The 26112-nt window shown below is 39.9% G+C and overlaps 1 protein-coding gene across 29 annotated transcripts in view; it reads right to left on the reverse strand.

The window, feature by feature from the left end:
• Nucleotides 1–26112, reverse strand: part of LOC141760990 (receptor-type tyrosine-protein phosphatase delta) — a 400655-nt gene that overhangs the window by 30049 nt on the left and 344494 nt on the right. For 4 of the 29 annotated variants that reach the window (XM_074624156.1, XM_074624154.1, XM_074624153.1 and 1 more), the window contains 13 exons: nt 23375–23563; nt 22220–22228; nt 21467–21484; nt 19377–19487; nt 18112–18123; nt 14601–14870; nt 12886–13467; nt 12275–12420; nt 10857–11001; nt 5304–5401; nt 4913–5169; nt 2922–3015; nt 812–1021 (listed from right to left, as the gene is read on the reverse strand). In XM_074624156.1, coding sequence (XP_074480257.1) covers nt 812–1021; nt 2922–3015; nt 4913–5169; nt 5304–5401; nt 10857–11001; nt 12275–12420; nt 12886–13467; nt 14601–14870; nt 18112–18123; nt 19377–19487; nt 21467–21484; nt 22220–22228; nt 23375–23563 — 2141 coding nt within the window. Of the gene's footprint in view, nt 1–811; nt 1022–2921; nt 3016–4912; nt 5170–5303; nt 5405–5841; nt 6430–6908; nt 7027–7488; nt 7516–7890; nt 8085–8956; nt 9263–10856; nt 11002–12274; nt 12421–12885; nt 13468–14600; nt 14871–18111; nt 18124–19376; nt 19488–21466; nt 21485–22219; nt 22229–23374; nt 23564–26112 lie in introns of all 29 variants that reach the window. The other 25 variants (XM_074624149.1, XM_074624146.1, XM_074624161.1 and 22 more) reach the window with 18 other exon arrangements.

Here is a 26112-nt window from a genome sequence, read left to right on the forward strand (position 1 = left end):
CTGCAGAGCATATCTAACAAGACTCTGACGAAGCCAGCATGACCAACAATACAAATTAAAAGGCAATTCCAAGTTTTGCTGTGCAATTTCTGCTAAGCTGCAGTTTGACCAATCAAAATTATCTTCAATATCTCTCCTATACAGGAGCCTTGATTGAACTATTTCACATTCTACGAGGAGATTAGAAAAAAAGGTCTTGTGGGAAGAAAATATATGCTTCAGTGGGCAAATTAGAGATTTCCCTCCGTTCGCCATTATCGTTTTGCTCTACCTGAACTCGGGGTTAGCGGAGAGAGTGCGAGGCAGCACTATAGACCCTGCAGCTCATCAAATCCTTCATCACGCCCGCGGCTGCCTAATCATGCGGCGTTCGGGTCTTCGGTCCAGACAGACACATGCGCACGTACACACTAACTGCAGCAGCTGAGAGATAAGGTGGACCGCACGTAGGACGCAATTAAAGAGGAGCGCTGTTATCGAGGTATTCCTGCGATCAGCTAAGGTCTTAAGGGGTTTCTCTCCCCAAAGCAGCAAGGGTCAGCTTCTTGGGCCAGCTGCAGCTTTAAGTTTTTAAGACGAAGCCTAGCAAGGGCTCCGAGTAACACATCTGACCAGAAGCAAACTCCGACCCTCCGCCAAGATGCGGTGGATTTAACCCTCTATGCTTAATAACATGAACAGTCTCTAGCACAAAGACCACGAGATCACTAGCACAGGATATCCCAGAGGAGAACAAGCTCATGTCTGAGGCTGAACTCAAGTATAATATGAGAAAAGTGGAGATAATACATGTGCGAGAAAGCAGACTTACGTTTTCAGACATCTCCAAAACAGCAAGCACAAAGAAGATGTACTCCTGGCCATTCTGGAGTTGCTTGTTTTCAAAGCCCCTGTAGGTCTTGCCGTCTCCCAGGGTGAAATCGTTGGGCAGGTCTTTGAAGTAGGCAGCGATATAGGCTTTGGGTTCCGCCTGCCTCCGGAACCGAAGGCCTCTGCTAGTTTGGTTTATCTCCTTCAGCAGCTACAGTGAGGAGTAAGAGGCAGACAGTTGATAACACATAGGGACACATTCTTCCACCACACATGAAAACACATCCACACAAACCAAATCTGTCTATCTAGATTCCTTTCTGATTGCAGAGCTGAAAACGCTGATTGCAATAGGCAGAACATTACAAAAAAGATCAATGACTTATTTCATCTGGGTTTTTTTTTGACTACAAAAGATGTGAGATTAAAAGATTGTGTGAATTTCCTGCATATAAAGCAGTTGAGGATTATCCAACAGCGTCAAACAGGAAAAAAAAATAAGAGACTGGATAATTTTTTGCTGGATTTGATTAACATTGTAATTTATTTTCCAATTCGTTTTTTTCATAAATATGAATGAAAGATATGATAAATTACATTATGTATCAACAAATGGCTTAAAACTGTGTTATGCCATGTATAAAAAAAAAAATCTTAAAAATTAAAAATGAGTATGCTATTGGCAGGGATTATCCAAAACATTTGTACACTTGAATATTTCTCCAATGTCACTGCCAGTTTTGGAAGGAAATTATTACTTATCAAACCACTGATTTTTTTCTTCCAATGTTCATAGTCTCCACAGTAACTCATATTAGAGCCAAGAATACCACCTTTGCTCCTCCAACCAGCAATAATAATACTAATAGGCTGAAAGAAACTCATCAAGTGTGCCCTTCATACAAGTCTGCTCCATCCGACTTTAAACTTCCAGTACAAAGCGTGGATCATAATTATGCTAATCAAGCCTGGCTAGTTGTCTGGGCATCTGATTTCATATCTCTGACTTGGGTGCACGGACGAGTGTGTGCGTGCGCGCTCTGTGCGCCTGTCATTCACATTAGAGTGTGTGCGTTCTCGTGTGTGCTCTGTTATGGCTGCGGGGCTGTTGGTGCTGCCCGATAATGTCTTCAATCATCTCTCCTGTCAACACGGCTAAATCTAGCTGCCCTTGGGAAAAGTTGTGAAAAGGTGAGTGCCAATATTGACAAACAAATAAATTCTGACAGAGGGGCGACTTTTGGGCAATCGGTCAAGGCTACAGACATGGGCCTGTAGGCATGAGCTGTAAAGCCAATGCCAGATGAGACATGGTGTGTTTTTTCTTTTAGCCCCCAAGACACTAGATACATTGTGATGTTTATACAATAGAAAATAAATATTTTAAAAACTCACAGTTTCAAAATAAGGTATAATTTGCCAGAGGATTTCACAAATAAGAATGCTTGCCAGAATTTCAGTTTTTTTGTGACCTAAAGGGGAATAACTTTTTTGAAGCTACACATTTCTAGGACTGCAGTATATGCTGCACTGAATGTGCAGAACCATTAGCTTTCAATGTTTGACATTGCATATAAAGGAATACCTCAAATGTAATCACAGCTTAGGATACATAGTGATACAAAGGGTCCGTTTGCTTACACGTTTAATCATACCTGCATTGCACAGAAGCTCATGAATTATCTCAACTGACTAAATATAAAAGTTGTCAAGTGTTTTGTGCATACGCAGTAGCCTAGCTTTGCCTGGAATGGGAAGAGACATGAAGGCCTGATGCAGCTCTTCAGGTAATTACCACAGACACAAAGAGGAGGAGGAGGAGGTGGGGATGGGGGTTGAGTTTGCAGTGCACTTGATGGCTACTTCATGTTCTCATTTCCATATGAACAGTGCTCTCTGCAGCTATTTGCGTCAATCAGCGAGACTCATCTCCTCTTCCTCCTGCCCTCTTAACGGCCTTAACTTATTTTTTTCCAGTTTTGAGAAAAGAAATGTGTGGTATGTGCACACAGATATATAGGCCCTGTTGAGAAGCTGTGTATGATAACTGGATAATAGAAAATTTCACTTTCATCATAAGTCATTATAATCAGCTCAGCCTTTAAAGTTACCTCCTCCAAATTCATCTCATCAGGATTGTCCCAGGGTTTGAAAAACTTGCCGGTGCGCTGCTTCTTCAGAGGCACTACCACAATGTAATATCCCCTGGAAAATAGAATGTAAAGTACAGTATATTAATGATCTAGACATTTTAAAAGACACAAGTTATATTTGCACATCAAAGGTCACTGTTTCCTAGACAAACAAAACCCTGTATGACAGGAACAACAAATACAGCATTGCCCAATGTCCACAATGTCGACCTGTATTAGAGAGGGTAGTCTGCTTAACAGAAGCTGATAATAATGCATAATCATGCCATTAGCAGTTTATGCAAGTCTTTATCACTTGATTGGGGCCATTTTCCTCTATGTTTTCTATTTAATTTAAGCATGTTCAGAGAAGTCGGGCAATACGGTTACACCTCACTGGGGCCCCCCGTGGGCTAATTAGGAGACCTCTGCGAACGCAGAAAAGATACAGAATTAGAGGGATTTTCATCCCTTCATCAGGGTGGCAGGAGAGATAACAGCTTCTGCCAGAGTTTTCTGGGCTTCCATGTTGGGCACTGCACAAGCTAGCGTTAGCCAGCAAGGCAGTGTGGCAGGCTAATGGGAAACTAATTAGCTTAAGCTCTGGCATGGGAGACAGTGGGCCAAGTGCATCCAGCAAGATCAAAAAACCCAAGATGGGTTTGAAGCATCAGTCTACAATCGGATGTGTTGCTTGGCCTTCTGACAACCCTGGGCTTTGTTGAAAGGCTCTAAGAGACTTTATAGGGCTTAGAGGAGTGCGCTTAAATGAGTCGGGCAGCTTCAGTGTGTAATGACTGAGGTGAAGTGGATATTACACTGAAATGTAGGGATGAATATAAATGACTGTTTTGGCAGAATTACCCCCGACAAGGTCAGCTATCAAGTTATCGTCTTTATTTCGATCCATAATGCATCAGTGAGAAATAATTATCAGTAATATGGACATTAGGAATGGACAGAGAAAGGGCCAAGGCACCATAGTGATGTCTTTACAAGTCACATATCCAAGAAAAGAGCCATTTTTATACAGTAAAATACTATTATGCTTGATGCAATTTGGCAATTACAAATAGGGCAGTACCCAAATCTGGATATTCAGAATCAACTCAGAGACAGCACCTCAGGTTGATGCACCAGTCAGGGGTCATTTAAAGACAAGATTCGGCTTGTTAAAGTTTACAGCCTGCCTTGCTGTTCTCCTGCATTAAGGTCTTTGCCCACTGAGTCCGTATTTTTCATATTTTTTAAATCCGTCATCCGATAAAAAAACTTTACGCACAGAAACCGTGCACATTGAGTCCGATGTGTTTTATCATTCTATTTGTTGTGAAAATTCACATTACGAGACAAAACTAAATTAATTACGTGGGTGCGATGGATAGTGCTAGTCCCAAATGGGGAAAATTAATGAAAAACAATAGCAAGAAGCTATCATTTTCGTACATCTTTTGTTTTGCAATTATTCCCGATTCCAAGCTGTTCTGCAATCAATCTATCTGCTACAATCTATCTTTAAATTCTGCATCTCTGTATTCTTTCATTTCTTAATCATAAAGTGCTTTGTGCTGGGAGACGAAGTGAATGTTTATAACGCCATTTTGGTTGATGACGTTTGCACAGACGGTGGATCTGAGTGGTCGAACATCCCTCTTTTGGCTTTTGATGGATGCAAACAAACGCAGAACATCAAACCTGTTCCGAAAACTTTAATGACGGACGAAAGTTTGGGAGTTAGTGTGTAAACGTGATTGACACAATGAAAAAATACGGACTTGGTGTGCAAGGGACTTTAGGCTGTGTACAATAGCACAGCAAAAATAAAGAAGAAAAAGGGCATTCATTTGACTGACAAAATGTGAGTCGACTTTGGGGCTTTTCGACTGATGATTCACATCATCAACGTTCAGGGGGGCAGACTCGATTACAAGTAATTAGAATGCACCGTTAGTTCGATCATCTCTACTCACCTTACTCTCTCGGCTGTCTGCACTGTTGGTAGCTCCACAGTCACCATACCGTCGGAGTTGGTCTTGCCAATCAGGTAGGGTTTGGTGCGGAGAATGTCTGGGGCCGTCATGGTGGACACACGATGCTGCAGACCTCCGGCACTGTTGCCACGATTGGTCAGGAGGAAGGAGTACTGTGTCTCAGGTTGAAGACCCGTGATTAGCTTCATCGTTAGCTTCCCATCCACCTCCACGCTCTGCCCGTTATCGTAAAGGATCTGTATGTGAATGAGTTGATGTTTCATGTGAAGTCTTTGTTGCGGATGCTAACTGAATCATTTTCCGTGTCATAGTAATGCATAGAGTACGTCAATACATATGAAAATGTTATATTTGTCTCGGCAGTGCTCACAGTGAAAGGCTGAGCTGGGTTGTAGGTTTCTGGGATTTCCCAGGTCAGCAACACGGATGTCTTCATGGCAGCTCTCACATGAAAATTTTTTGCAAACACTGCTAAAAGAAAGGGGGAGCAGGTGATTTAGACACAAAACATCCTTTTCTTTTTTAAATCTATCTACACTAGTGGTCCCACACCAGTGCTTACCTGAGAATGTCTCCTTCAAAACCAGGCTGAAATAAGTACTACGCTGAGCTCAACACTTTCCTCTTACCTTCTTACCAACACCAACTCTTAAATTAATGACTGACCTTGGCATGACTGACGAGACACAAAAAAACATACATACTTACACCATGTGAGATTCTTAAATCATTCTTAGATTAGGGAGACTAAGGGTAGGACAATATGTTAATACCAAAGTCCTGTGGTTGATTCCATACTTCTGCAATTTGAAGCTTTCAGAGGAAGCTGCTGTGGTTGGAAAGGGCTGCGCAGGTAAAGGTTGGTTTTAAAAGGGAAAGAGCAAAAAAGGTTCAGGGACTAGTCCTACCTTGATCCAAAGGCTGTGTCCTGAATTGGACACTTGGGCTATAGGAACCAGAGCCCTTGCTGGTGAAGGCACACATTTTAATATCATAAGTGGTATCTGCCTTAAGGCCATCCAGGATAACTGTTGATTCCGGGGCGGTGATGAAGAGTTCTGAGGGACTGCGTGGGCTGTTGATGTCCTTATACTGCAGAGCATATTTCACTATTTGGCCGTTTCGCTCTGCCAGCAAAACAGGTTGCCAGGTAACCTGGATAGTGGAGGTGGTAGCACCCTCCGCTGTAATGCTCTGAGGGTAGCCGCTTGGGACGTCCTCATTTGTGGTGACTTCTTTGACCGTCTCTTCACCGAAGCCCACCTTGTTGCGCGCGGAAAGACGGAAAGTGTATGAGGCTCCCTTATGGATCTCTTTGGTAGTGTAGTGGTTCTCTCGCTCGGGGAACTCGATTACAGTCAGAGGATCCACGTCTTTGCGGCCAAAGCGGAGGCGATAGCCTTGCAGGGGACCATGGGTTATTGCTGGGGGATGCCACTGGAGGAGAGCTGTGCCCATGTTGGTTGTACTGACCATTAGCCGAGGTTTATCAGGAACTAAGACAATACCAATGGAGAAAAGGACAACTTGTTATAAATATGGTTAACCATTTTTCTATTTTATCATATATGTAGTGGGCAGGCATTATCAGTCGATGTACTATCTGTGTGATTGTGAGTACTTCTAAGTAATTTTACTGTGGTATAAATGTGCCAAAAGAGGCGAGTAAAAGACCTGAACTCGGGTGTCCTTTTTTTCCTTGTCCTTCCTTCACTCCCTCTACATTTTTCATTATTTTTAAAATGCCTCCAGCATTGCTGTGTCACACCAGTGGGTAAGAGTTATTGCACTAAATGAGACAGCAATTAGCTGCATTCACACTTTACACGCTCGATGACAAGAATATCTGCCTAGTGCTATTTTTTCCTTATTGGCAGCACTTTCACAGCTTTACAGAGCAGAAATGCAGTTTCATATAAAAAAGTATATTAGCAGAGAACCACAGGAGGTTTGAGAGCGGTCACGGTTACGATACCTGCGCCAGTGGTGGTGATCAGTTTGGGCTTGCTGCGTGCACCATCGCCCTTTGTCGTATAGGCTCCCACAGTAACTGAATATGTGGTCTCAGCCTGCAGTTCTGTGATGATCATTTCCTGTAAAGAGGCAGTACTTTAGTTGCAGAACACTCACTCGCTGATTTGCAGATACAAGCAAGTAGAGGGATAAAAGTGGGATGTGATGTCAGCATAATCATCACAAAAGACACAAGAGACACATTCTCTCACTTCAAATTCAGGCATGCTTCAGTGGAAAAGGATAGTGTTGATAAGCTTTGGTAAATAAATACTTGGCAAAGAGTATGTTTCTTCGGTGTGTAACAAAATAACCTTGTCAGTGAACACACAACAGAATTCAAACCTTTCAGGTCAGTATTAGTGTTAGTCGAGAATTCCAGCTGCAGTTGTCGTAGTATCTTAAGAAGTTGAAATAGCGCTCAACCTAATGCTCTAAACCTTGAGGTCTTGAACTCGTAATGCACAAAATACACATGCCATTCATGCAGAGGATGAAAGCAGGGGAAAAAGATTGGGATTTTGTCAAGTTTAACTACTCACATGTTCAGTTGTATCATCATATTCCCACTGATTATGATATAAGAATATGGAGAGAAAAGAGACAACAAATAAGGCCAGGCACAGACACTAATCACTGGTGAGAAAATATGCACACAGTTTGTCTGCAACCACCAAATAAATTTGTTTGTTGTAAAAATAATGATATCAAGTGTAGATAAATATGTGCCCAAATTCTGCATCAGGTAGAATTGTAATTAGTGACATACCTGTTAAATAGTCACTACTCACTTTACAGAGTTCAATTACTGATATGACACGATGAAAGTGAGCTTTTTTCCACTCCAAATAAAAGACTTTGCTGTAGCGCATGTAAAGGTGTGAGAGAGAAAGCGATACTACGTGTCTGAGAGATGAGGTGGCTGGCTGAGAAGGGTGTTTTACCTGGGCATCATCAATCAGGATGTCCTTGATGACTGGCTGTCCTGTGGGCTCCCCATTAACCATCCTGACATAGTGCACCTGGTACCCTCGGATCTGACCGTGCTGCTTGGTGGGCATCGGTGAACGCCAGATCACTTTAATTGATGAGGAGTTGACAGCCTCCACCTCAACTTTACGAGGTGGCCCGCTAGGAACTGGAGGAACACCATGGGATAGAAGAAAAAAAGTCAAAATTATAGAGAACCCCTTGCACCCTCCTTTTTTAAATCTTGCCCAAAAGCCGTTGCGCAAAATGCTGCAGTGACAAAAAAATCACAAAAGTGCAGCAAACTGCAACAAGCACTGCATGACATCAATATTTCAACAATGGTAAGGGGAAAAAACAACAGCAAAAACAGGTCTGACAACTGACCTAATCTTGAAACATTAAAAATGGGTAGAGTGGATTTTTAAAACATGGAATAAAAATGTGTTTTGCCAAAATAGAAAAGTGGAGCCAAAGGGGGGCTTCAAGTGTTTCAAGTACTTGAAGCACTACAAGAATTTTGGCTATGGTGCGAGGAAAAAAAATGAATAAAAAAATGATTCTATCACATGAGGGGAAAAAAAATATAAAAAATGGCCTTCAAAAAATTCTTCCACCTTTTGTTATTCCCACTGTCCAGAACTTGTCCTTTTGCCAAGTTCCTTAAATAAAAAAAAAAATGCTGCCTTTAAAAAACACTGCAGAGAATATTTCAAAAATGACAGTTGGGACTGGAAGTTGGAGGCCTTCAGTTGAAAATGTCATACCATGTGTTGAAATTGAGCAGCGTAGGGAAAAAAAAGAAAAAGAAAAAAGGTGCTTTCTCAAAGTGAGTCACAGTTTGCGTGGTTGAAAAAGTGCACAGTCCAAAAATGGGGCTAAAAGTATCAAGTGGCGACAGTCTTTTATATTAGAAGCAGGCAGAGAGGGTAGAAAAAGAAGAGGGAGTTGTAGATATAGGCGAGGTTGTTAGTATTGACGGGGTAGGTTAAGAGGGGTAGACTGGATTTGCAGCTGGAGCTTTGTTTAGCGAACACATACCATCCTCCTCTGTGCGGATGATCTGTGGCAGGCTTTCCGGTCCTGCCCCGACATCTGTGAGAGCAGTGACCGTCACACGGTACTCTGTCCATTTCTCCAGGTTTTCCAAAAGGTACTGAGAGCTTTCCGAAGGGATGTCGGAGATTTGATGAGCAGTAGTATCCTCCCCTTCAGTCGCAGCATACTGGATGGCGTATTGCGTTATGATCCCATTTTGTAATTCCACTGGGGGTGGCCGCCAACTTACCAGGACGTTGGTGGAGCTGGGGCTATAGCACTTGACGTCCTGAGGTGGGCCTGAGGGTTCTGGTTGGTGAGTTGGATTTGGTGCAGGTGAAGGGTTTTTTGTTTGGTCAGGCCGTCCAGTGAGTTGGATTTTTGTTTTAAAGGAGTTTCAGTTTTGGTTTGATCGGGGTGATGATGGTAGAATTGACCAAACAAAGGAAAAAAGAAAAGGAACATAAAATGACACAAAATGAGGAAATAGCACAAGGACTTATGTGGGTAAATAAAAAGTATATCAAATCAATGAAACATCACAAATACAGACAAAACAAAAGGCAAAAAACACAAAAGTGTGCACACTGATGATGAATGGAAGGTGTTGATTGGAAAAAGGACATCTTTAACATATGTAACCTACCTTTGTCATGGAAAAAATAAATTATAAAAAAAGGGAAACAAAAATCATATATCCTAATATTCTATTCGTTAGATCCTTTTAATTCTAAAATGAAAACCTAAAAATATTTGAATGTACTTCAGAAATTTAAGATAAACCATTCCAAAATAAATGTAGTGATATCTAAGACAAATTTGGCAAGCAGTTACCATCAATCCAAAAACATAAAGGTTGATGCTTTAACTATTTAAAATAGAAAAATGTTGTATTTGTCACCAACCTTTCCGAAGCCTGTTGGTTTGTGGTAAAAGCCTGATTGTACAACAGAGAACTTCCCAAGGAGACACGACTGATTTATTAGATTCTGATAACATTGGCATGCACTTTTTGATTTACTTCAGGACAAACAATTGGGCAGAGTTTGAGCTTTTATACCCACCTGATCCCTGCCCTTGTCTTTCAGAGACCTCAGATTTATGTTAGATTTGCAAAGGCAGACAGTTCAGTGTGTTTTCACTTTTGGAGAATACTCTAACTTGTAATCAAAACGAGGTGAACTGCACTGGATTTAGTTTAACTTTGTAACAGAATCCAATTTTTTCAATTTCATAAATCTGTGGTCTTTTGGGTGGAAAAGTCCCTAACTACAGAGACAATACTTGAGCTTTCTATGATATCGTTACTCCACAACTTTCTTGATTCTAATTTGAAATGTGTATAAACGTCAATGCCGAAAATGGGAAAATCCCAAGTGGTTCTTGGCAGTGTTGCTACATAGAAAGCTCATTCTCAAAAAATCCCTACTCTCTTATTTTTGGCTGACGTGCAATGTCAAGAGACAAGGCTTCCTGAAATGCCCTTTCACTTATGAGAAACAGTTGGGTAACGCGGATGTGGGCATTCATATAAATAATTCAAGGCTTTATCATTCATTTCAGTCAAGACTGTTTTTGCACAACAAAGATGGAGAGAGGTAGTTTTTGTAACCTTGTCTCGTGACTTTACAAGAAAGCCTGGGTACGCTGTCCATGCAACCTTTTCAAAGTGAATACTGCATGGTCAGGTAACACTTATTTACTATTTCAAGTGTTTACATCTTTTCAAATGCATCAACCCTTTGAAGAAAAGTCATATTTGCTTTATCTGTGCTCAGGACCTTCCTGACATTCTTGTCACTTTTTTGGAGGGATTTTGCAGCACACTTAAATTTGGAATGCATTTGAAAATGTGTTCCTTCGCAAATAGTTTAAACTCTGTCAGATAAGGAAGAAGACCTACGTGTCTGTGGGGTTTCTGCCGAGATGTCATTGGTGTAAGCTCCAACTCCATGTTTACTACGGGCAGCCAGCCGGAAAGTATAAGTAGTGAAGGGCTTCAAGTCCTTCAGCAGGTATGTTGTTGTCGGCTCAAAGCTGATACGTTTCTGTGGAGAAAGTTTTCCTATTGTCAGTTTTAATTAAAGACAGGGAGTTCCAAATAAAAAATTAATAGGAAAATGCTGCTTTTTGATATGAAAATAAAACTTGAGGGTACAAGATGTTGCTATCAGAAATAAAACTAGATTATAGAGAGTAGAAACTAGATTATTTAGATGAGTGTGATGCTCAATTTAGTACACTTTATAGTGATTGACGAGTTGCATGGTGAAGCCCACTCTTCAATAGTGTCTGACCATCATCTCCCTTTACATTACAGATTTATCATACTGTATGAACCAATCCTGATTACACAAACAGTAATTATACAGTCATATGGCTGTCTTTATTAGTGTTGTCCGTTATGGTGTAACTTTACAACTTTTTTGATCATAGACTGTTAATAACTAATTACCATTAATATTAGGGGTGTAATAAGATATCGCAAATGTCGAGTATCACAATATTATGTTTTGTGATACTATATAGATTTTTCAAAAACACTGTATTGATTTTTAATAAATAGTTTACATGCAAATATTAACTCAGTCAATACTTTATTTCATTTGCAAAAGAGATGTTCCCTCGCAAAATAGTGCTATTATGTTGGATGCTACAGGTATTGTGATAAATGCAAATGTGATATATGCAAATGGTGGTGTGTTCTTTATACTATGACAGTTTTCCATAAATTTGATTTAAAAAATGGCAATGTATTGCTTACAGTATTGCAATATATCGGAATATATTGAATCGTAACCCCTGTATCATGGTATGTATCGTATTGACAGATTCTTGCCAATAAACTGCCCTAAAAAAATATTGTTAATATACATTTAAACAACGCTGGACCTGTAATTGCACCATGTTATTGTTATATAGGAAAATATACCCATTTCTTTTCACTGTATTTTACTTTATTAATTTTTTTTATGTCAAGTGTCATGTGGAGACAATAATTAAAACACATTAAAATAGACCAACTTAATCCTACAGGTGTGGTTTTATGTAAATATATATCTATATATATAGATCTATATATAAATATATATATAGATCTATATATATATCTTATTAATTAGTGCTATTGGTGTTGGTATAAATATTTTGGGGAAGCACAAAAAGATTATAATTTCATGAAACTACATAAACAAATATGCAAGATTGCACAACACAATCAAACTACTACTCAGTAATTAGTTACTGTGTGTATTTTGTTTGTTATAACAGACTTTTAATCTAATGGATGGCCAAAATGGGTCAAAGTCAGGAAATAATTACCTCCTCTTTGTCATCCCTCTTCCTGTACATAAGTTCATATCCTGTAATTGAATTTTCCTGTCCAGTCTGCGCCGGGGCGATCCATGACAGTAAAATACTTGTTTCTGATTTGGCTTCTCCTCTGAAGTCGGTTGGTTGGGAAGGAACTGCAATGGGAATGAAGAGAAGAATTCATTACTCTCCACATCTTGCACTATTCATTATCTTTACAGTCATGCTGGCACAAATGCCACTTTGTGGTTAGAGTTATTGCTACAAGAGCCACATTGTATTTCAGGAGACAAAGTCGTTTCAGCCAAATTAGTACAGTGCAGACAAAGAAAATGCTTTTTCATAAGAAGTAAATAACTACTAGGCATTTTAATTTCTTGTTCTTAGTTAACTTTTTTGATACAAAACTACTTTTCCCTCTTGAGAAAGCCAATTGAAGTTTTTGCTGACAGCCTCAAGATGTTTGTGTGTTTACAACTATAAACCACTAATGAGGATCTGTGACTAAAATAACGTGGATTCAAAAATGTTTGTGACACTCCAAGTTTTACTGTTGAGTCTGAACATTTGTTAAACTTTGAAGTTGTTCAATTATAACAACCAAAACAACCCATGCTCACCTCCCGTCTTAGCGATGATTTGAAGGTCTGCGGAAAGAGGTCCATCGCCTACTGAGGTGTAGGCCAAAACCTTGATGTAGTAGGTCTTATTGGGGATAAGGCCCTGGATGGTGACAAAGTTAGACCCCCGAACAATCTGCTTCTCCCAGAGGTTGACGTGCAGGCTGGAATCCATGGTGTAATAGACTCGGTAGCCCATGATCTGCCCGTTAGCCTCCTCCGGTTCATCCCAGTGGATGACAGCTGTGGTGGTGCTCAGCATGTGACCTCTGACTTGCCTCGGTGCCGTGCTGGGTGCCTGCTCCGCTGTTTTGGCCTCTATGCTCTCACTGGGTGGCCCTCGCCCGATGTTGTTCACCGCCACCACCCGAAACTCGTAGTCCGAGTACGGGCTCAGGCCTCCCACGCTGTAGCGAGTGGTGGCTACGCCATCGATCTCCTTATACGAGTCCTCCGAGTACTTGGACTTGTGTTGGATGATGTAGTAGGACACCGGTTCAGGATTGCCAGAGTCCCAAGTCAATGTTATGCTGGTGGCTGTGCGCTCGGTCACCACAGGAATACCAGGAGCCTTGGGCAATGCTGTGATGATAATTATTACATAAATATTAACAGAAATGCAAAATATACAGCCAAGTTGTATCTCTGTAGAGTAATTTTATTTTATGTTATGGGCCATGGAGACTTTATTTTAATTTGTGGATGGCTGAATTATATTGATTGTATTCATTTTCCAGCCCATTGCACTTGATACTGATGATAATACAGTATATCTGGAGTCATAAGAGACTTCTATCAGCTTTCTATTAAATGAGTTGATCATCTTAATGTTATTTCACTTTTCTAGTAAAAATAACAAAAGTTGCATATGAACTAAAGTGTGAGATTAAAGGCTCGCATACCCCATGTTCAGCAGCTGAGAGTGCTCTTGCCGTTAATCTCAGATTTCCCAGTGTTTATCACTTTAATAATTTAACAGGTAAATTTATTGCTTTAATTCCCCACACTGTGGCACATGGCAAAAGATATCAGGGCAATAGATTGTCTTTATATGCCATCTGAAGTATGCTTCTGGGGGAGCTTGCTGCCAGACTGTTATATTGTGACTAATATCTCTATGTTATGTCTAGGAAAAAAACAAAGCCGAGTGTGTGTACGCGAGTCTGTCCCTTGTGTGCACGTGAACATGGCGACACCGATCTGGGATATCTTTCTGGTACGCTGCTGGGTAGATATGATTACACTCAGATAAGTACCATGCCTACAGAGGACACCAAACAATACTCACTACGTTTCACACCCCCCCCCCCCCCCCCCCTCCTCTACCTCTTGCTAACAGAAATGGTGAGCTTGTAGCTCTGTAGCTCTCCAGCTGAGAGATAAGCACTTCACTATATTCTCAATCTGGCATCTAATGCACTGAGGCCGATGTCAGGGCTTGTCTAAAGCTTTAAGGAATCCTCCACAGATGACTTATCGTAGCAGAGTGAGAGGTAAATGACTTTGTGTAAAGCACTGCCAGAAGTCTCTGCTTGGATATTTACTCCTAACATAAATTAGCTTCAAATCGATATATACATTTTTAACTAATTGCATAATTTGAAACATTTTGAGTGCGCTATTATTATTAAGTCCAGCTCTATCCTTCATGTATATATCGTAAGAGCATACTGCTGGAGTTTCAGCCTTTAATTGTAAAGAAGCAGCAGCTTTACCTTTCACCGTTATCTGCGCCACAGCCTCTATCACCCCGAGGGTTGACATGGCCACACAGGTGTAGTTCGCCGACTGCCGGACGTCTGTGAGCTCCAAGACGTTCCGTCCAATGGGCATGTCGTCCTCTGGCGTAAGGTCCTCTGCACCCAGCATCCACTTGACGTACGGCATGGGAGAGCCCACTGCCACACATGTGATATTGACACTGCCGCCTGGCATGATCTCATTGTCTGTTGGTGGAATGGAGAATCGCGGTGGCACCCGGCGTACTGAAAAAGACAAAACGCAGTGTGAAAACCCAGTAGGAAATGGAAGAACTGAAATGCAATTATAGAAAAAAAAATTCTGGATTCTCCTCAAATGTTGCCAAAACAAAACAGACTGATCGTTTAACATTTAGACATTACATAATAAGAGTATTAGCATAATGTTAAATGTTTAATTGCAGTATAAAACTGAAATATGTATCTAGATATAGATGTTTGATGAAGGTTAAGAAAACACATTTAATCACATTTGATCCAAGACTTTGAGATTTCAATGGTGAATGAACAACACGAGCGCCATGCACAAAATACTGTATCACCATCGGTACAGATATACAGAACTACACAAAGTGCTGGAGAGTCGACAGCACTCCACAGTTGTATACAAAGAAACAACTTTTAGGCTGCGTACTTCCAGCTGATGTGAGAGAATGTGCCTCATCACAATTTTCACATCACACAAGCATAGATAACGGTCCCAAGAGGTCGCACACGCATCGAAGGAGTATGATGTTTCTCAGGCTCAGTCCACAGTAAAAACTAGGGCTGTCAAATGTTATGCGTTTCATACATTTTGGATCAACTTCAGAGTGATAACACAATCACCCTTAACATGTTTCCCTGTCCTGTCTTTACTTTTAAAAGTGATTTTTAGACGTTATAACTCTGCCAGACAGCTCAGAGGATGAAAGTAAAGTTATGCATACTTTCTTCATGCTGGTGAATTCAATGACGAATGAGAGGTCTTATCACAAGAGGACCAATTATGCTGGCGCTTAAAGCATTAACGTGTCCCTCGCTACACTAAGTTCTATGATTGTACAAATCAGTCCGAGCCTGTGGGTGAATCAAAATCAAGAACATTAACTGATGCTAATTTAACAGGATTGCAGGCCTCAGTACAGTTACAGATAAAGTGCTGAGAGAGCTTATTCAGAGAAACAGTTCTGAAATGTAACTTTACCTTTACCTAAAAACATGTCAAGGATCTCAGACTGTTCCCAAACACTGTTTGTAGCTATACTTACGAAAAGTAATGCACTTTAATGGATATATAGCCCACACAATCAATTTGTTTGTAATCAACAACATCGTGAACCAGGAAGTATAAAGAAGTTACGGCCAACCCAAAATAAGTAGTTTTGTGTCAAATAACTTCCGTACTTAAGTTACGACACTTCCGGAGTTATTCTAACCCAAACCATGATCTTTTCATAAACCTAACTAAATAGTTTTGTTTCCTAAACCTAACCAAGTCGATCTTTTCCTATGCTATTAGGTATGTGGTACACTTTTTTCTTACTGCTAAGTTTTAGCTTAACCAGGATTTTTGTTATACAAGATTACTTGTGATTCTGAAGTTTTGCTGATGATAAACAAAGTGTTTTTCATGTAATTTCAAAATATAATCAAGTGATTTTATTTTGAATAATCATAATTATCTACAACAATTTTGATATTAATCTTGATTTTTTTTTTTAAAAACATATCATTTGACAGCTCTAGTGGATACATATTACCCCGCTCCCCAAAAAATGTTCTCAAAAAATAAAAGGCTAAAACTTCAAAGAAAAGGTTAGACTTTCAAGTTAACTTAAATGTATAACATTCATAATGCACATGGACGGCTTCAAGGCCTTTTGGAGGGGAGCAAGAGTCCGTCATGCATACAAGAACAATACGTGACTTTGTGAGGCAACCATGTAAGGGAGTCAGGGGGGGGGAGAGGGCTGCAAGGGTAAAATAAGTAGTAACGGGGTCAGAAGGAAGACGTGGTAGCACACAGTGTAATGGGAGGGTTAGTCTGGTAGTGTTACATTGTTGTAAATGTGGCTAGCACAAGCTCCTGGGAGAACTAAGAAACACTTTGAGAAGAAAAGGGTAAATGAATGGACAGAACACAAAAAGATAATATAGTATTCCTATAACTAAATGGGTTAGGTATAAGGGAAACACACAGGGTATTGTTATAAAACATTAAGGGAGGGATTGAAATTTAAAGTATAGTCAGTGTTACTGCTCATGGTATAGGAAATAGATTAAAGTTAGCTTGGGTTAGATTACTTATTCAATTCTTTAGTGAACCTTGAAGAAAGCTTTTAAGGAAAATGTCACTTTTAAACGTTTGAATACTTGTATTTATTGCCCGTTAATTGACCCTGCTTTGTAAACAGCCTCTATAGTAGCTCCCATGACTAGTTCCCATAAACTAGTTATTTGTGCAGGTATATTTGACTGCAACATAGGCACGCGCTTCCTGCTGCCTGCCACTAATTCACAAAGCCCATTCTGTTGAGCAGGCTGCCGCTCTCCAGAGAGGAAATCTAGGGGAACTGCTTGCATTATTAAATACAACGTTTCTCTCACTCAATATTTAATTAATATCCAATTGGATCACGCTCCCCACAGACATAATATTATCCTGCTCATTTGAATATCATTACATTTGTCAAGTCTCGTGGATAACGCTCTAAATACATCATTCTTTCATGACTTCCTGCGCAGAAGCATCCTCGTCAGAGGAAGAGTATAATCTCTGGGGGGCAAGGTTGCTTTTATAGCTTTGGCGCTTGACTTTAGTGCCCATTACAACAAAGGATGGATTTTGCTTTAACATATTTTTATCTCTGAAACTTCAATTGGGGAGAGCACCACAGGGAAAATGTGAGTGTAGTGATGCTTAAATGGCTCTATGGAGAGAAAGATTCAGTGCTCATATGGCGCAGCTCTGCATCTATGTACTGTAGAAGAGCAGCTCTTAGTTCCAGGGGCCCATAGAAATCAAGGACATTGTTCTTGCTGGTGTTGTGTGTCACATTACTTTTTTATATATAATTTATTTTATTAATAAAATTGTACTAATTTTATCTCATTGACCTGCTGTGTTAGTCATCAGGGAAACCAAGCAGGAACACTGACGGGGTAAGGGTTGGGGTACAGAACGGGGTAAGGGGATGACTAGCTCAAGCATTAAAAGGTGACCATGCAAATAGACCCTCAGACAGATGCAAATATCGTCCCTACCACCCCACCTCAAAGATGCAAACATGCACCACCTGTTGGACAGTCACTCAAGGGCATTCTCAATGGGAACATGAACATTGAATGAGCGACAAAGATAAAAAATGATATCAATAGAAGTAAAAAAAAAAAGAAAATTGAGAAAAATGTTGTTTTTCATTTTTTTTGTGGCAAACAAATGTTTCTGTTTTGTGTTGTGTTCAAAAAGTAAAAACACACCAACCTTCTCGCAGCTCTGAGGATGTAAGGATTTGATGCAGAACAAAAATGAAATAAGGAAAGGAGAAAAACAAGGGAAACACAGAGAGTAAAAAGGCCATGTTTTAGGTGTTCAAATGCTACTTAAACAATTCGAAGCACCTTCTGTCTCCAAGGTGCAGGGAGCCCCTTGTATCTCCCTGGCACCCAGATTACAAAGTCTGAGCTCAAACATGTTGAATAGAAATAAAGTTTACTTAAAATACAAATTCTGCCCAAGCCATGTGGTTAGCTTATAATGACAATTAAAAAAATATATATATATTTTACATTATTATATATTGTGTATAATATTACTTGGGAACTGGATGGTGGTTAGGTGATTACAAAAGCTAACCATAAGACTGAAGAGCATTGTGAAATATATTTGAAAATTACAAAAAAAAGAATGGAAAAAAATCTGCTACACATATATATATTTATAGAGAATTAAATTAAATCAATACTTGACAATACCGGAATAGTAACAGTGGGTTTTGTACATAAAAGCAAATTAATCCTTGACTGCTGTGTGCAAGTAAAAGTGAGAAGCAGTAACAACAGTCGCACCACATATTGTGACTTTAAAAGCGAAGTGGAAAAAGATTACTAAAAGCAAGCCACTGCTGCTACTCCACATATACTTTCTTGTTTTTGATAAAATCATGAAGCTATATATTTCTAGCACTGTGCAGCAAACAAAAAGTATGACTGTTTTACAAGCTAATTTGAGATATGGAGTAGGATAATGAAATAATATTATTATACCAGTTTTAGCTAAACTCCATTATCATTAAAACTAAAAACTAAGATTAAAGGTGTCCTTCCAATGTTGATCAATAGGGAGAAAAAAGGCCAGAGAGGATCTGTTCACTGCTGGGGAAAGAGTTGGGACTGATGGAGGAGGGCCGTCCACCCTTTACCACCTCCGACAGTCAGGTTTGAAAGGCAATTAGTAGATAAACACAGCAAGCAGTCTAGTCATTGGTGTTAGACTCAGGATTATCAACAGAGAGGACCAGAGACAAATAACCGAGCAGATACTGTAGGTTCAAATCAGTGCAGGTAAGTCAAGTGCAAAAAAAAAAGAAACAAAACATCCAAAACATAGCATACTTACAATGACCTCAGAGGATATGGCCCCTGCAGACTTTTATTTGCTGATTTAAAGGTTCCTCATGAACTTTAAAGAGGAAGTTAATATAATGTTTGATAGAAAGCATGCCAGTGATGTCAGCACGTGTTTCCTACCTCTGACATATAGATTTGCTGGGGCAGAGTAGCGGGTTCCATCGTTGTTGGTCGCCACACATTCATACTTCCCCTGGTCCGACTCTTCACTCTGCTCTATCTGGAGGGCTCCTGGTTGGGAATAGCAAACGGGGTAGTGGCATATGTTTGGTTAAAATGATGTTGTTCATCATCAAGTTCACAAGCAGAAAATAAAGAAAAAAGTTGTTTGACCTCAAGGAGGCCAAGCTCAGCCCCCTTCATTTCTAGCTTTGCTTTGTCCTTTCAAGCCTCAGTAGTCGGACAGTTTGAGGAAAGTTGTAATTAAACAACAAATAAACTACGTTCTTGCATCTGTTACTATAAACTCTATATTTTAAAGTTTATCCCCCATCATTATCACAGTCTGATCCACTGGCTGAGGACTGTGTTACCATACTATACGTGAGGGATAGCTGCACATGGTAATCATGCAAGGCATTGCAATACAAATATACTGTTCCTCTTAACAGGGCTAAAGTAACAACAAGGGAAAGGAAAAATAACACATTGTCAACCAAATCCAAAAGAAAAGAAAAGAAAAACACCTACATTTCCTTCTATCTGTAATACATTTACCTTGTTGATGACTTCTTTAGAGAAAAAGCCTGATTATTTATATGGCTATAGGGTCTAAAAAGACCCTTATCCTAGCGCCAATGTAAAAAAAGAGTCATAATTTCATTTTGAAGAATAGGGGCAAGCCCTTCAATATACAACATGTCACTGGACTGGTCAATATGGGGATGAGTGATACTGCTTCAGGGAAACATGGATCAAACGAAAAAAGGTTTACAGTATAAGAAAGCAGCATAACAAGGGGAGGACAATTGAAAGAAAGAAATTTAGGTATGAATTTTAGCATATTCAATCACAAATCGAGTGTCTTTTCACCTAACTGAATAATTTGGGACTTCATCTATGTGAAGTAACTTTCAAAAAAAGGCAGCCCATACAAAAAATTGAAAAATGCTGCTCATATATGTGGAAAAATGTTAATTGAAGTATTATATAAGGCAGAACCAACATATAACCCTCTGTAACAAAAGTTTTGACATGCAAATCTTGGCAAGAAATGTATGTCGGCACAACTTACAACCTTCTGACAACCCTTAGCTGAAAAATAAAATGCATTTGTATTAGAAGACAAAATTCAAAATATCGACCTGAGCCGACAAGAAGGTAACCAACCACTGCTTTAGCTTGTGAAAGCTACAAAAGACACCCATAAAAATCCACCAATGGGATCAGCAGTGTGGTGTCACATGACCCAGGGAAAAACGGCTTTATGCATCAACAACTCTCCAGCTTCATCTCACACTGCAAAAATGAGCCAATCGGGTCCTCGCCGGACTCTACTGTTTGCCTTCCCCAAACCCTGAAGAAAAAAAGTCAAAAAGTAAAATAGTCTCCAAACCCAAGAAAAGTAAGAAAAATAGGTGAAAGAGAAAAAAAGCACCGTAGAAACTTTATCAAAAAAGTGGTTGTTTGGGCTTTTTTGTAGAGGTACAGGAGAGGAAAGCAAATAGAAGAAATGGAAAAAAAAATAGTTTGCAAAGATAGAAAGAATTCTTTGGGAGAAAAAAGCAGAGGAGAGGCAATGTTGTCTTCAGCATGCCTGCGTGATTCCACAGCATCTGTGCATATTTTTAGTGCTGAACAAGAACAGCTAAGGGGGAAAAATGCTTGGTTGTTTTAGTTGGACAAAAAGAGGGACACATGATTCGCTATGGCCAAAAAGAAAACAAAAATGAACGGGAAAAAAATATAGTTTAAAAAAATAATTGTCATTGGATATGCTTATTTGAGCCAGGGCAAGCATATCACAACTGAGCTAAAGAGGCTCTTGAAACCAGAATACAAAGGAGTAAAATAAAGCATAGACAAAGAAAAAATGGTATAATTTAGTCAACAAAACAGGACAAATAAGAAGGAAGGTCCATATGAACGTAATGGGTTTGGGTCTTGGTAAACAGGACAAAAATGGAGGTGATTCGAGTGAATGGATGGGTTGACAGCAAGAATGAATTTGTATTATTTTCATTCTGTGAACGTCAGTTCAGCACTCTTACCTCTTATTGGTGTACCACCTGGGTGGATAATATGAATGCAAATAAGATTAGAAAGAAGAAGCATTAGTACGAGTAGATAGAGGCTGGGGGCTTTGGAAGAAGAATCAAATTAGATTTAACAGGGTACGTAAATAAAGGTACTAGAGGAAAGAGAAGAGAGAGAGAGAAAGAATTGTTCTGTACTCTATTGGCAAAGAAAGACAGGATTCATCATAGAAAAACCATAGGTCAGAGAGAAGAACTTGTACATTCATGTACCACGGGGAGGTGCCATTTTGGAAGTGGCAATAGCTTCTAAAGACCATCTACTGAAGGGAAAGACTTTGAGGACTTTGTGTATGAGATTGAGAGCAGATAAACAACTTGAGATCCCTTTGCTTCACCTAAACTAAGCAGCTGGTCACCTCCCTAAAACTCTTGAAATTTCCAAACCTACAGTACTGTGCTGGTGTTAAAGGATAAGTGAGTAAGTGGTGGGTCAGTGAGTGAGTAACAAACATGTGAGGACAGGTCATTATATGACAATGCTAAGCTTAGGTTTTGTGATTCTAATCTTCAGATAAAGGTGTCACTATAGATAGCAGTGGTAGGACACTTGAACACCGTGAGGTGAGGGAACAGTATGTGTGCCTCTAGTAGTAGCCCTGACACTGAACTATCTGTTAGTAAAATGCATGCCATGCATTTTAATAGTTGTTGGAAACATGGAAATTAGTGGGGGGAGTGATGTGTGCTTTAGAGCTAAGCACTTACCAAAGGATTCTGTAGATTTAAAAATATAGAGAGAAGAAAGACAGCATAAGAATAGGATTATATTCTTTATGTGAGTTTAGTTAACAGAGGTTTCGTTAATGCGTTATCAACTCTACGTGAATCAAAGTTAGGAATAAGGGTTAATTCTACACAGTTCTGTTGAAAAACAAAGTCAGCAAGGAAGTTAACAAGACGGTTTAACAAAAGGACAGCTGTGAAATCTGTGAAGACAGGTGGTCAGACATACAAGACTTAAAATTTACAAGTAGTTGTGTTACTGATGTGTTGCCTTTAGCTGGCACATAAAGCTGCAAGCTATGATTTTTTTTTTTTTTTCTTAAGAAAATATAATAATCTTCCTGTATTGAGATATTGAAATCAAACTGGGGATATTCAGGTGAATGGGTATATTAGGGTCATGTCACAGGCAAATAAAAAACAAAGCTGACATTAAAGCAGGGGCTGTAAATTCAAAGAATCAAGGGGTAAAGGGGGAAAAGCCTTGTGAAGTTTTACGCACTACTGTGGCTGATTAGTGTTCCTTAAACCTAAAGAAAGTTGTTATGCAAAGCAAATATTTATTCAGAGGACGTTTTAAGGATCCCTCTTTCAAAAGTAAAATTTCAACAAATGCACAGGGGCGATGATTAATTTGCTTTCCTGCATGTTTTCCTATTTTAAAATAAGATTCTGAATGAAGCCGAATGTTGAATATTAATTGTTTTAAAAAAAAAAAAGGTATAAGAAATGGAGAGAATGGATCCAAAGAAATACTGCACCATTGCAGTGGAAAGGAAATCAACACAAAACCGCAAAATAAGTCATTGTAAAAAGTCACAGCAGTGAGCAATGAGGGCAGAAGTTAGGGCAGAAGCCAGCAAACACAGAGGGGGAACAATCCCAACAGCCCATGACAACACTGGAAGACAAAGGGAGACACACATACAGACAGCACACATACAGAGAGTAGAGGACAGGAAGTAGTAGAAACAATGCCATTACCTACAAAATTAAAAGCCAAATGAGAAGTTAAATTATGGGAGGAAGAAGAAGATGAAAGAACAGAGGAGACAACAGGGGGAGCAGATCAGATAGAGGATAACAAGATAGAAGACTCCCTGTTTTGTAATTAAGTTTTCAACAGAGGGAACCGACCTGATCTGAGCTGCTTAATGCGTCCATTGTTGTTGGTGGTGTTGACAGGGAGGAAGTCTTTAAACCAGGAGATGTCTGGGTCAGGGTTGCCGCTGGCGGCACAGAGCATGGTGGCAGTGCGTGTTCGCTCCACCACTTTCAACTGTGGGCCCATGTCTATGGTGGGGAAACCAGGGGGCAGCTGGTCCTCTGGAAACAGATGAGAGACATTGTAGCAGAGGTCAGATTCAGAAAGTCAGCGGTTCTCCTCAAACCACGTGCAGAGCTAATGAGGAGGGAGAGCCAGTGGAAATTACAGTCATAAGACAGCAGAGCAACAGAATTAATGTATCTACAATTTTCGGTCATATGTAGAGGGGATTGTGTAGAAGCAGAGAGACAGTAGAGGAGCAAAATACAAACAATAATTATTTCTAAAGCAGTGCCATTTAACCGTTTTCCATACCCATATTTGGTATTGACAAGGACACAAAATGAACAAAAAGTGAAAATGGACAACGGCACAGATTAGGGATTAGGGAATTAAAGGAGTAGTTCAGGAGTATCTAGGGAAATAAACATATTCACTTTCTTGCTGATAGGTAGACGAGAAGATAGAATAAGGGGCTGTTCACATGCCGCGTTTTTTGTGCCCTCAAATCCCAAGCGTTCCCAAGCGTTCCCAAGCGCCTATTTTTCAGGCTGCGCATCAAGATAAAAATAGTTAAAGTTTTGGAACGCAATGCGCACCACGTCATGTGACGAGGAACAACCAATCACAGAAGGCAGATGTCTTTTGTTTCTTTCATAAAATCATTTTAGTGCAGGGCTACCCAGAGCTTTACGATCTATCCCACGGATTCTTTTACTTGCTTCACCCTTTCCGTCCAAGAACGTTACAACATTCGGAAGAAAGGTGAGCTAGATTGACACAGACTACTGTGAGGGGTTGATGGTAATGGAAATCCATTTATCATTGTTTTAAGTTTAGTTTAGTCAGTGAGGCTTACTGCTAAATTAACGCAACTTCATCATCATCGTCGTCACAGCACGCAAGTCTTGGTTGCTTAGTAACGGCAGACGCATCAGGACCGCAGCCTCCCAAGCACCTTGAATACAAGGATGAAAGCGCACGGCTGGGGTTTTCCACGTTTTTAGATGCTACATGTGAATGGCCCCTAAGAAACCACTCTTATCTGTCCATTAAATATGAAGCTACAGCTAGAAGTCACCTAAACAGAATATTCCCAAATGTTTCTTTTCATGACGGAAAAGAATAGCTCCACTGACTAAACATGCTTTCAGGTGAGGTGGAGCTTTGAAGTTCTTTGATGATGGCAGGTGTCTTTGCTGTGTTGAATAAGCCGCCTTGTCCCTGCCTGTGTCTCAAGTTACCGACTGAACAAAGGCGGGCTACATCTTACTGCCGTTTGAGATGCGAGAGAAGATAACTCCCATTGCTCCTTGCTTTAAACATGTTCTTTTAGCAAAACAAAGTAAACCAAAGTCTATAGCAGCTTTGTCTGAAGTTCACGGCTCTGAGCAGGAAGTGTTTTCGGCTTGCAGCAAGTGTTGATCTTTGAGAGGGCGCCGAGTGGAATTTTTCCATACACCACGAGATATCTATATGCAAAAAATTTCTGCAGAGTTAGTGTAAATCTGCAAAACAAGACCTGCTTATTCTAAATGCCAATGAGGTTTATGTGCACCTTTTAAGTTTTCCTTTCCCTGCTGTGATATGGCTAATTAGTGTCTTCCTGCTGCTCTCGTAAACTGCACCTTTTTTGGAAACACTTTCTTCATTAAATTTTCATGGGGAGACATCAGTCTGGAAACAGCTTTGAGATGCCATAGCCTGCACACAGCCAAGCGACAATCATGGCTGCCTTCCAACAATGCTTTTGGGTATCTGGCACGAGAAACCACCTCGATGGATAAATCTTCTCAGAAATAGACTGCATTACAAATGAGTGACTTCAGACTGAACTGGGAAACTTTGCCATGTAACTCTGTGTCCCTGCCTGAACTGACGTGTTTTGACAGTGATGGAAGGGTTTTTGTTTGTTGCATGTTATAAATCGGCCAATCACAAAGCAGCATTCTCTTGGTTTAATGAATTCCAATCCTATATAATACATACTTTCAACACTTTCTTGGCAGTTGTGCACTGTTAGTTATACTGGGCATCTTGGCCCATGCATCCTTATACAGTTTATCACTGTAAGTCCTTGACATGGTGTGCATTATATATATCTATATGTCATCTTTATCCCTTTCAGCATCCATTAAGGTAATGAGAGCTGCCCCGGATTTACTCTTAGTAAAAGTTTGTGGGTGTCTGGCACTGTGTTTGCTTGTTGCTTGTGCAAAATTGATGCGCAGCTCATTAAAAGAATAACCACTTAACCACTCAATTCACCTCAGTCACACAGTAGCCATATTTAGATAACATCATAGTTAAAGTAGGAAAGTTAAGCTGGAGGGCAGAAGCAATTCTACTATAAAACATTAAGAAATCTCCCAAATGTCCTGTTTTTCTTGCAAATGTGTTGTTTTTGTTGCCGTTCATATCTGCTTCACGGCCATTAACTGTGATTGCACGGTTATGGATGGCGTATTCTATTAATTTTAGGTGTTAATGTGCTAGGCTTCAAGAACTCTATTAGCTCTAGTGTGTTAGTGGGTTTTGTTGCCTTTACAATCACATACATTTAAAGAGTGCTGGGATATTCTCACATACAATATTTCAAATTAAGTGA

The sequence above is a fragment of the Sebastes fasciatus genome, chromosome 22 (assembly GCF_043250625.1).
Source record: "Sebastes fasciatus isolate fSebFas1 chromosome 22, fSebFas1.pri, whole genome shotgun sequence".
In the NCBI taxonomy this organism is placed as follows: Eukaryota; Metazoa; Chordata; class Actinopteri; order Perciformes; family Sebastidae; genus Sebastes; species Sebastes fasciatus.